General features: G+C 43.0%; 1 protein-coding gene across 5 annotated transcripts in view; it reads right to left on the bottom strand.

The window, feature by feature from the left end:
- Positions 1-935: 935 nt before the first annotated feature.
- HMGA1 (high mobility group AT-hook 1) overlaps positions 936-10,199 on the bottom strand; it is a 58,578-nt gene continuing 49,314 nt past the window's right edge. For all 5 annotated transcript variants that reach the window (XM_054979078.1, XM_054979077.1, XM_054979074.1 and 2 more), the window contains 2 exons: positions 7,971-8,021; positions 936-3,384 (listed from right to left, as the gene is read on the bottom strand). In XM_054979078.1, the coding sequence (XP_054835053.1) occupies positions 3,328-3,384; positions 7,971-8,021 (108 nt within the window). In that variant the 3' untranslated portion in view covers positions 936-3,327. The remainder of the gene's footprint in view (positions 3,385-7,970; positions 8,022-10,199) is intronic.

The raw sequence follows: 10,199 nt of genomic DNA, 5'->3' as shown, positions 1-10,199 counted from the left end.
GCACATAATACCAAGGATGTTAATTTCAAACCACCATCCACAAAAGATAATTTTACCAGTGGCTGATCTTGTAGTTGAGCAGCTAGACATTTTCTTGTTCATCTGACGAAGAGAGTTGCAGCTGTCAAAAGCTTATGCCACAATAAAGTTGGTTAGTCTTAAAGATGCTACTGGACTCTATCTACTATTCTACTACAGACTAACATGGTTAACTCTTCTGGATCCTTGTTCAAAACCAGCACTTTAAATTGGGACTCAATATAGCGGTACCTAGTTCAGCTATTTTAGAGCACATACAAAGGTTCTGCTGACTTATCAAATAGGCACTGACATTCTGGACCACTTTCAAGGTGGTCTTTCTTCTACCACTAGTCTAGTCCAACTGACCAAGGCACCCAACCAAGACTAGCCACTTATGCCTGCTGAGATATACAGTTGGGGCAGGAGAAGCAGCTGTGATGAAGAGCACCTCCCATGACCAAGGTTGGGGCCAGTACCATGTCCAAGCTGTGACCCCCTTCAGCAACAAGCATTTCCCCAACCTGGCACATCCACATCTTCTATCATCAACTGTGTCTTGGCTGGATTGAGTTTAAACACATTCACCCTCACTCATTTCTTTTGATTCCAGATGGTCATGCAGAGATGCCAACATCTTCACTTGGATCTGATGAAGAAAAATAGAACTTGAGCAAACACTGTACCACACAAATATGTCTTTGCAAGCGCTGCTGATGGGTATAAAAGAAAGGAAAAAAATTGGATAGCATGGTTAGACATTGTCTCATGCCTTTTGGGGAGTAGTATATCTGAGTTTCCTGATTTGGCTTGCTGTGTGCTGATGCACTAGCCTGTAAGCTGTGGTGTCTCTGAATACAGCATGGAAACAACATTCCCTAATGCTCCTTCAACAAACTCAAAGGGAAGGCTTGAAATATCAATTAAGTATTTTATTCAAGTAAACTGCAAATAGGAATTCAAGAAGGCTTTAACATGGACAAGAGATTCACACAACAGCCTACAAACCACTAGACTTCCCCCCTTTTGCTTGTTCTTACACAGTTGCCTTCCCTTGGTCATAGGGTTGACCCACTGCTTTCAGACCCATTACCTCAGCCATCCCAGTAACCCTTAGCCCTTATGTAGCTGAAAATATCGATTTTAAGAGGCAGAAATAAAAGCAATTCTTCTCACTGATACGCAGCAACTGTTAACATCTGAATCAAACCAACAGCTAGTTAATGGCAAACAATGAAGTTAGTTTTCATGCCAACTAATTCTCAGCCCAGAAACTGAAGGGATTTGTTCAGGCATTGTGCAAGTCATGCTATCCCGGATTAGAAAGAGATCAAACCAGTTTCAGCAAAAGGACAGTTTAAGGGAAAGATTCTTTTAAAGTTGTGCTAGCTTTGGATTTGAGAAGTTAGGATTGGTGGGAAAGCCCCCCCCCCCCAAACCCTCAACTGTGATGGTGTTGAAGATTGGCTGCAAATGAATAGCAGCTTCTTGGAGCAACTTGTTTTGGAACACTGAACGCGTGTCAAGGATACCCAAGCTACAATATACTAAGCATTGGGACTTGGGTGTGGGGGGGTGGCAGGGAGAGGTTCTGTCCAAGCTTCTAATTTAGTCTAAATTAAAATTGGGGAGATCAGCACAGAGATTGACACAACCCTTTGTGTGGCATTGAGGCTGTCAAGCATAGCTACCATTTTACCCCAGAGTACTCTTAAAATGCAAGTGATCATGAAAAATCTACCCATTTCTGCTCTTATCATCCTTTCCTTTAGAAGGGGGTATCTTGAGCACAGGGCCAATGGGAGCTCAAACCTGTGTTTTCAGAAGTAACGCATCATTGTGGGCACCATGGCATGAAACCCCAATGTTCTGAATGTGTAGATTGTTGATTCTTGGAAATAACCATTATAAATAGTTTCCCCCTTTCCCCTTCATTCAGTCTGACAACTGTAAGCTTTTATCCCTTTTTAATAGCACAATAGTTTTAAAACTCAAACTAAATTATCTATAGTGTACAATTTGTCAGTCCCAGAGAAAAGAAACCAGACAGAACCTGTTGGAATAATAAAACTTTGTAACCAGTACAGCAGCAGCAACAACAACAGCAGCAACTCCATGTTTAAGAGAATGAAATTTAAATTATCCAGAGGTAGTTGTGAATGAAGGAAAAAAGAAAACCTGAAAAGAGACCTGTTTTGGAAAGACAACTGCAGCTAAAACACTAACTGTGCTATTCCCAATGGGAAAAATGTCACTGAACCAGGTGAGACATGGGGGGGAGGGGGGCAGGAATTCTGCCATCCCATTTTCCTTGGTCATGGCAATGTCTTTGGATTCAAAGAAGACCCTGTAGTTCTTTCTGTGGAGAATAAGCAGAAACCAAGAGAAAAACTTTCAGATCTTTGTGCCTTGGGAATTGGCAGCTAAGATCATGATGGGAGGGTAGGACAGTTACACAGCCACTGACACACCTGCCATTGGGAGAACTTTTCCAAACAATCCCATTGATCAGCAATGAAAATACACTGCAAAGCCTATCTTGCCCATGGTAACCCTACATGCTTCGACTCCAAGAAAGCTGGCTGAGGCTTGACTGCATGGGGCCGACTAGAACAAACAGGCATGCTGCAAGGAACCATATGATCCTTGAATCATAGAAAGTGGAGGGAATGTGGCAATGTAACAACCTCTAAAATCAGTATCAGTACCCAGGCATGTAGTATACAATAGGAAAACTCAGGAGTTCCCCCTTTCCATTGCTTTGGCTCTTCCTACTAAAATTGGTTTCTAGAAAAAAAATACAATGCTCCCCATTCTCCTCTATGATATAACTTTCTGCCAGTGTTAAATATCATCCTTTGTAAGGGTGGTATGCTCTCTCTAACGGGGAGATAAGGGCTGATAAGGAAACACTAAACCTCCCACTCTTTTCAACATGAATAAGTGGTTAATATAACATTTTATATACCCCTTTCTCTACAAGGAGTGTATTGAAAAGACAGGCCAAAAACTGATGATGATGATAATAATAATATAGAATTACATAAACTGGTAGGCTAAAGTTTTAACCCTGTCACATGAGAAGGGAAAACAAAGTACACTGTTCTCCCTTTAAACATTACACATCAACAAACGTGATGGCTGATTTGTTTCACACCGTATTCCAGTGTTGCTGTTATTTTAACTGTGAGAACATAGGGGATGTAGGGGGGTCAGAAAAGGAATAAGGATTCTTTGTTCCTTCCTCTGTCCCAAAACTTAACAAAAAATAGGAAAACTGAATTGTGAGGTAGAATCAGTTGACTATCTTCACTGTTCCTCTTCCGATGACTCCTGGGAAATGTTAACCTCTTCCTCCTCCTTTTCCTGCATAGGAAGAGAAAAGGGTTGAGAAAACTGATGGTGGTTGGGGGGTTGTGATGTTTTCCTCAGCTTGACAGACCCACACAGGAATTTAAGCCTATCCGCAAGCCAATGCCAATGCCTAGCTCAGGTGTGTGGGAATGGGTCAGATACATCCACTTTCTTTTGGAAACAAAATCACTAGTTTATGACCTGAAATGGAGGAACGTTATTGAAAACTGAGGGTGAATTGTTGCACCCTGGTGGAAATGAAGCACCTAGGCCATGCTCACAAGGGGCACCTACACTGCGATAGGAAGAAAATGGAGAAGGGACTAAGCGGTTCAGTCAAAGATATCACAATATTTAGCCAATTCATTCTGGTCCTTCCCTTGACTTCAATAGAGACATATATGAGCAATGATACACTTTCAGATTCCCACTAAAATCTCTTGTGATAAAATTCAGTCCCCAGAAGTATGACCAAGAACCACCCTGCTAGCATTGGTGATATAGTCTACTGTGAAAATGGGTACATGTGAGCAACCACACAAAACATGGTGAGGATTCAGGGATTTGAGACAGCAGAAATCCTGGAGTAAAAGAGTAAATCCTGTAGTTATAGTGCAGAATCTACATCACCACCAACTCCTGTATCTAATCAGCTGGAGGCAGGGAAATGGACACTGTAGCATAAAATTATGCAGAAGTTAACAAGTGTCAGGCACAATGGCCCGCACAATAAAGCTGCGTGTTTTGGTTGCCATACATCCATAATGCCACAAGAGGGACTCCAGCGTTAAAAACCTCTCTTCCCAATTAGCCAAACCTTTTCTCTTTCCCTGCACAATCACCATCTGTTCATACAGTTAATAAGCGGCACTCCCACCATCCACACCCTTCCATACTTGAAAAGCAATTGTGTATGCATGAGGGGGAACATATTTCTTGAAGAGTCTCTCCCACGCACTCGCTTCAAAATATAAATGTTGTCAGAATGAGATGAGTCATGGCTGAGTGTGTGGGTGAGTCAGCAACCTCCACTTCCTTGTGTTTCATTCATAAAAATATACATTTAAGCCACTGTGGAATGTGCCTGCCAAGCCTGTACAGCGAGTTCCAGGGATACAGACCACATATTGCAAAGAAAGGAAGTGTCTGATGTTACTCACTTAACCTTTCTCCACTTTTAGGAGACTGGACAGCAAGTAAGCCAGCTTGCTAATATAAAATAAAGAAACAGCAGGCAAGCTTACCTGAAGACAACTGCACTGGCAACATGCAGCCATTTCTACATTGGCAATTAAATGGAAGTCAATTCAGAGCAATGCTGTGGCAAACGAACATATCCAGGTGGTCTTAAAAAGAACACACAGCACTTGAAAGCTGATAGACAGTTCACGGCCATAGCTGGAAGTAACCCAATACTGTCATAAACACAAATGTTATGGCAAATGCAGGCTGCTTTTCTCCACACACAGTTCTGCCAAGACATCTTGCTGCAAGCTAGCATGTTTTTTGCCCTGCTAAACTGGGTCTCAATCTGCACCTTTACTGAAGCCCGTATTAGCCTCAGCTCTTTCAAATAAGATTTGGAAAAAAGAAAGACAACAATGGCATTAGAGAATGTGTATTCTCAGCTATTTCTCGCCCCCCCCCCAGCTGACAGTTGTATTTGGGCAGAAAAAGGAAAATGTTGTGAGCCTGACAGTTTAGTGACAGCCATTGTTCATCTTGCCAGAAAAATCTCAATTTCTGAGAAATTAAAGGCCAAATATGGCTCTATTGTGCTGTGTCAGGGTTGCAAGGATGAAAAAACCACAACAGAAGCCTCAGCTGTAAGGTTGCTGGTGCATTTTGGAAGGCTGCGCCTGCTGATTAGGCATTCCTTCAGCCAGCTGCTTCTGGTTGGAGAGTATTACATTCAGGCTAGAATTTGGTGGCTAGGGACTGATTTGTACTGTGGTGCTATCAGCCCCTTAGGTTACTCTGGGTCAGTACAGAATGGAGGGGGGGCATATTTTGCTGTCAGTGGCCACTACTATAAGGTTTGTTTCTGGAATGGCTGCACTTCCAATACTAAAGCTGGATTTGCAAGGTATACTACTCCTAGTTCTATGGTCCTGGTCTCAAACAAAAACATCTCACTAGACTAACATAATTAAAGCTAGGGCTATGGAAAAAAAGAAAAGAAAAAGAAATTGTACAAAAGAGACAAGAATAAAGATAACACCAATAGCAGACCTTTCTAGCATATCCCATGTTTTGGTATGTAGTCCATTACAGGCAGAGGGTACATGGGAAGGGCAAAAAGCATAGCTATCATCAGAAACACAGTTATTGTATGAAAGACAGTCTCCTGCAGTTGTAGCAAAGCCTGCCAAAGCAAGCCCCATATAGACCCATGCAAGATCTGTCCTGATGTGAACTGAAGAATGCACGTCCCAATGGAATGAGGTTTACCAATTAGAACATACAGTACAGCTAGGAAGGACACCTTTAATGGCTGTGAAATGGACTGCTCTAAAAGATCAAGTCCAGATGAAAATGCCAGAGACTCACTCTGCAGGAATGCTTGGATGCCACACTGGTAATACCAAGTTTGTACCAGCTAACTTCAGAGAACAAGCCACTTCCTGTTACTCACTCTAGGCAAGAGACACAAAACATTTCAACCAACACACAACAGTGTGGGGAATCTAAAGGACTGCTTTGTTTAAATGAACTATACCAGAGAGGAAATCACCAAAGACCCGTGACAGCACTTTGGGCTTCAAAAATAGACCCAAAAACCTCTCTTGTGCTGCACAACATCTTGCAGGAAACACTAACATTTGCCATGCACTATAACATCACTGGTAGTATCTCACCCCACTTTATTGCTTCACGGCCTCCTGGCCTCCATAGGGACACTTAAAGATTCAATACCCTGGGCCCAATCTTCCTTGCATCACTGTCTTTTAAGTAGCATTTTAGCAAACAGAGATTAAGAAATCTTAAAGTGTACATACCTACAACTAACGGGAACGAACCAAGTCATCTGCGCCAAAATTCAGGCATCTGATTAAACTGAAAAATTACTAGATGGGAACAAGAGGCTTTGGCTTGGATCTTACACCTTTACTTTCTGCTTGTGATCCTCTATGTCCATTATGGAGGGGGTCCTCTGCTACAAAGCACTAGGTGATTTTTAGCGCCTTCAAAGACACTGGTCTTGCACCTGCAGAAGTCCTCGCACTTGAAGAATGAGTATGCGCCACACAGGATAACCTCCACAATGGCCGAAGAAGAGCACAAACAGAAAAAAGGTATAAAACACAAGCTTATGTTTTGATATCTGAGATGTACGATAACCTAAAGTTGGCCTCTGAGCATGTCACTGATGAGTTCGCACTGCAGAATCACCTCTCCTCACTGCCCTCACTAGGGCATGACCGTTCTGTGCCTGGATGGAAATCTTGTGCAGTTATTTCTTGGATAGGGAAGGAAGAAGGAGAACTCTTTTACTTCAACACTGCAACATCAAGTCTGCTTCATACCCTTTTTATTTCAATCAGCAGAGTATACCATCAATGCTAATATGACAGGTGTCTTCCAGTTTCTCAACCTGTTGTGTGCCTGGCTTACTGCATGAAGTTTCCCAAGTGAGTCACATCATCACTCGTATTTGCTTCTCCTGAAGCAAAAGGATCAGAGCCACAGAGGAGAAAGCCATTTATACCTTTTCGAGCCCAGAATCTGAAGCAGACATCCATCACCCTGACCTAGGGGGCCAGTTCAGCAAGCATAGCAGCCAATACTAAAAGGCTAATTCAATCCTGGGTTGTATCAAAGGGGCCATAGCATCGAAATCGCAGGAGGTCATAGCCCCTCTCTATACTGCCTTGGTCAGGCCACACCTGGAGTATTGTGTGCAGTTCTGGAGGCCTTACTTCAAAAAGGATGTGGACAAAATCGAGAGGGTGCAGAGGAGAGCGACAAGAATGATCAGGGGTCTGGAGACTGAGCCCTACGAGGAAAGGCTGAGGGCCTTGGGAATATTTAGTTTGGAGAAGAGGAGGTTGAGGGGGGACATGATTGCTCTCTTTAAATATTTGAAAGGCTGTCATTTGGAGAAGGGCAAAGAGCTGTTCCAGTTGGCAGCAGAGGGTAGGATGCGAAGCAATGGGCTTAAATTACATGCAAAAAGGTACCAGCTGGTTATTAGGAAAAACTTTTTCACCATCAGAGTAGTTCAAAAGTGGAATCAGCTGCCTAGGGAGGTGGTGAGCTCCCCCTCACTGGCAGTTTTCAAGAAGAGGCTGGATGAATACTTGTCAGAGATGCTTTAGGCTGATTCTGCACTGGGCAGGGGGTTGGGTTAGATGGTCCGTATGGCCCCTTCCAACTCTATGATTCTATGATTCAATACAAAGACTGAGACTGGAACATTATAGCTCTGGGATGACAAAGTTCTGCACAAATTATCAGATTCATGAACAACCACCAAGAATGAATCTGGTCCTAACTAAAACGGATTCACATGTGGTTCAATACATTTATGAACTGGTCTATCAATTTTGTGCTTTTTCATTGTGGTTTTTTTTTCAGCCAGAAGGAGCAATACATACTGATTTTTTGGGTCGGCCTCGAGGTTTTCTCCCAGGTGTTACAGAAGCTTTCTGGATAGAAAGAAGAGAAAGGAAAACCTTTATCAACCACACTTAATCCAGAAATCTTTCAGACATTTCCCAGTTTCTATATATTTTATCTCTTCTTTTTATTATACTTCCTCAAGAGTTGTCCAATATATAACATGCTCCCTTACTCACCACAGCAGTCAAGGCTTCAGGCTGTTTGTCCCAGAACATACCAGGAAAACTGAAGCTGCTTGGTTCTGGCTTAAGCAGACCTACTTCTTAAGTGTCCCATTCCTGAATTTTTGCTCCAGGAAAATCAGCACCCCATTAAGAAAGTCAGGAAAAGCATTACCTGGTTTTATTTATCCTTTTAAAGCTCAATGCTTGAAATGGCCTGTTGGATATCTACCTGCAAATATTCTTCAGATAAGGCAACCTTGCTCCATTTACAGACTCTGGTATCTGAAGAAGTGAGCTGTGACTCACGAAAGCTCATACCATTCCACAAATTTTGTGTCTTATAGGTGCTACTGGACTCTTGCTCTTTTCTACTGCTACAGACAAACACAGCTACGCATCTACCCATTATGTGCATTAAAATGAACACTTGTTGTAGAAGAGCATGAACTCATTGGCCCTGCTGACATGCAAACTGCCAGCTTGTCTTTGTGCGCTCTACATGCACGAGAAGTTTACACACGTAGGCTTAGTTTGCATGATTGGGAATATTGTTTTTCAAGTGTTCCTGATCCCTGGGAGAGAATCTATGCGCTGGTTCATGAGCTGGTGATCTTGTGTTAAGTAGGGGTCACAGCCAGCCTGCTCCCCCCTGCCCCATATGTGTTGATTTCAACATGCATCCTAGTGTCTACTGAGGTCTCCAGGAGCATAGTAACAAAAAAGGGGCTAATGAAAGAAGTGAAACTAGAAAAATGAATAAATTAAATGCAATGGAATGCTCTGTTGATACAACCTTAACTGATGCTTCAAGGCTATGGGAATGTGAACCTTGAGAGAATGTTCATGAGCAGGGGAAAAAACAAAACAAATCTCATCTGCCAGGAAAAAAAAACCTTTAGCTCCTCAATTGTACACAAAAGGAGAAAAAAAAAGTAGTAAAATCTCATGAACTCTAAGCCAATCTAACAAATCAGAGGATGTGACTCATGTGTCCTTTGAACACTTGGGGTTGGCAACAATGCCTCTTTCATTTGGCCTTTTGGGGGGTCAATGCCACAAGTCCTTCCCTTGTCATCCCTCCCCACCATAGCCTTTTCCAACTGGAGCCATCTGGGATCCCATCCCCATGACTCAGAATTGCAGGATATGAGTCGCATGTTGTCCAAACAGGTTTGAAACAAACACGCTCCATCCTCAGAGCCTTGTGCCCCACTGCTGCACAGAACATCTTTCCAAGTTTACGTTTTGTGTCTTCAAGGACAGGCAATAGCTCAGATCTCCCTCCTTGTCGAGAACTCTCCCTAGATCCCCAAGACAGCAGATGCCCAGCTTGGGCCCAGATTCTTACTACATCCCAAGGGGGAGCAAAATCCTGTTAAGAGTCATTGGGGCTGATATCATAGAGGCTGTGTACACAACAGAATGTACAGGGTCAGGCATTACAGATTAGCGTACCCAATACCTGTAGTTCTTGGTGGATGTGTGGTGGGATGCATTCTCTGCAAAGTCAGACAAGGGACTAGCACAGAGAAAAAGTTTCTCTGATCTTTTTCATGGCACTTCCCACCCTTTCTGGTTTATTGAAACATGAAGCTGTAAGAAAAACTGTCTGGCCAAGCAATGAAGACAACCTGCTGCCTTAATGCAGAGAATGCCTAGGGTAAGCCTGGCTCAAATCTGTGCTTCTCCTTTGGATCTATAACGCCCAAGGAATGCCACCTACAGGGTTTGGCCAAAAGGCTGACCTCCTCCTTGATCATAACAGAGTTGTGCAAGTAGCTTTACAAGGACCAGAAGGCAGCTACTAAAGCCATAGTAACAACTGCTGCTGTGATGGACATGGAGTACAGGCAGGAGGGCAGTTATCCAAGTAGATATCACAGGGAACACTCTGTGTAGTTGCTCAAGTCACCATGTGAGCGTACCCAATTCTGTCTCCAAAGTTTCTTTTTCCAGAGCAGAAAACGCAACTTTAGGCCTCCAGCTCCTACATGAACATTTCAGCCAAGTCAGTTCACTAGGTCAGTTGCCTGTTCTTGG

The sequence above is a fragment of the Eublepharis macularius genome, chromosome 5 (genome assembly GCF_028583425.1).
Source record: "Eublepharis macularius isolate TG4126 chromosome 5, MPM_Emac_v1.0, whole genome shotgun sequence".
Classification (NCBI taxonomy): domain Eukaryota; kingdom Metazoa; phylum Chordata; class Lepidosauria; order Squamata; family Eublepharidae; genus Eublepharis; species Eublepharis macularius.
This window is presented reverse-complemented; position numbering and strand designations above follow the sequence as displayed.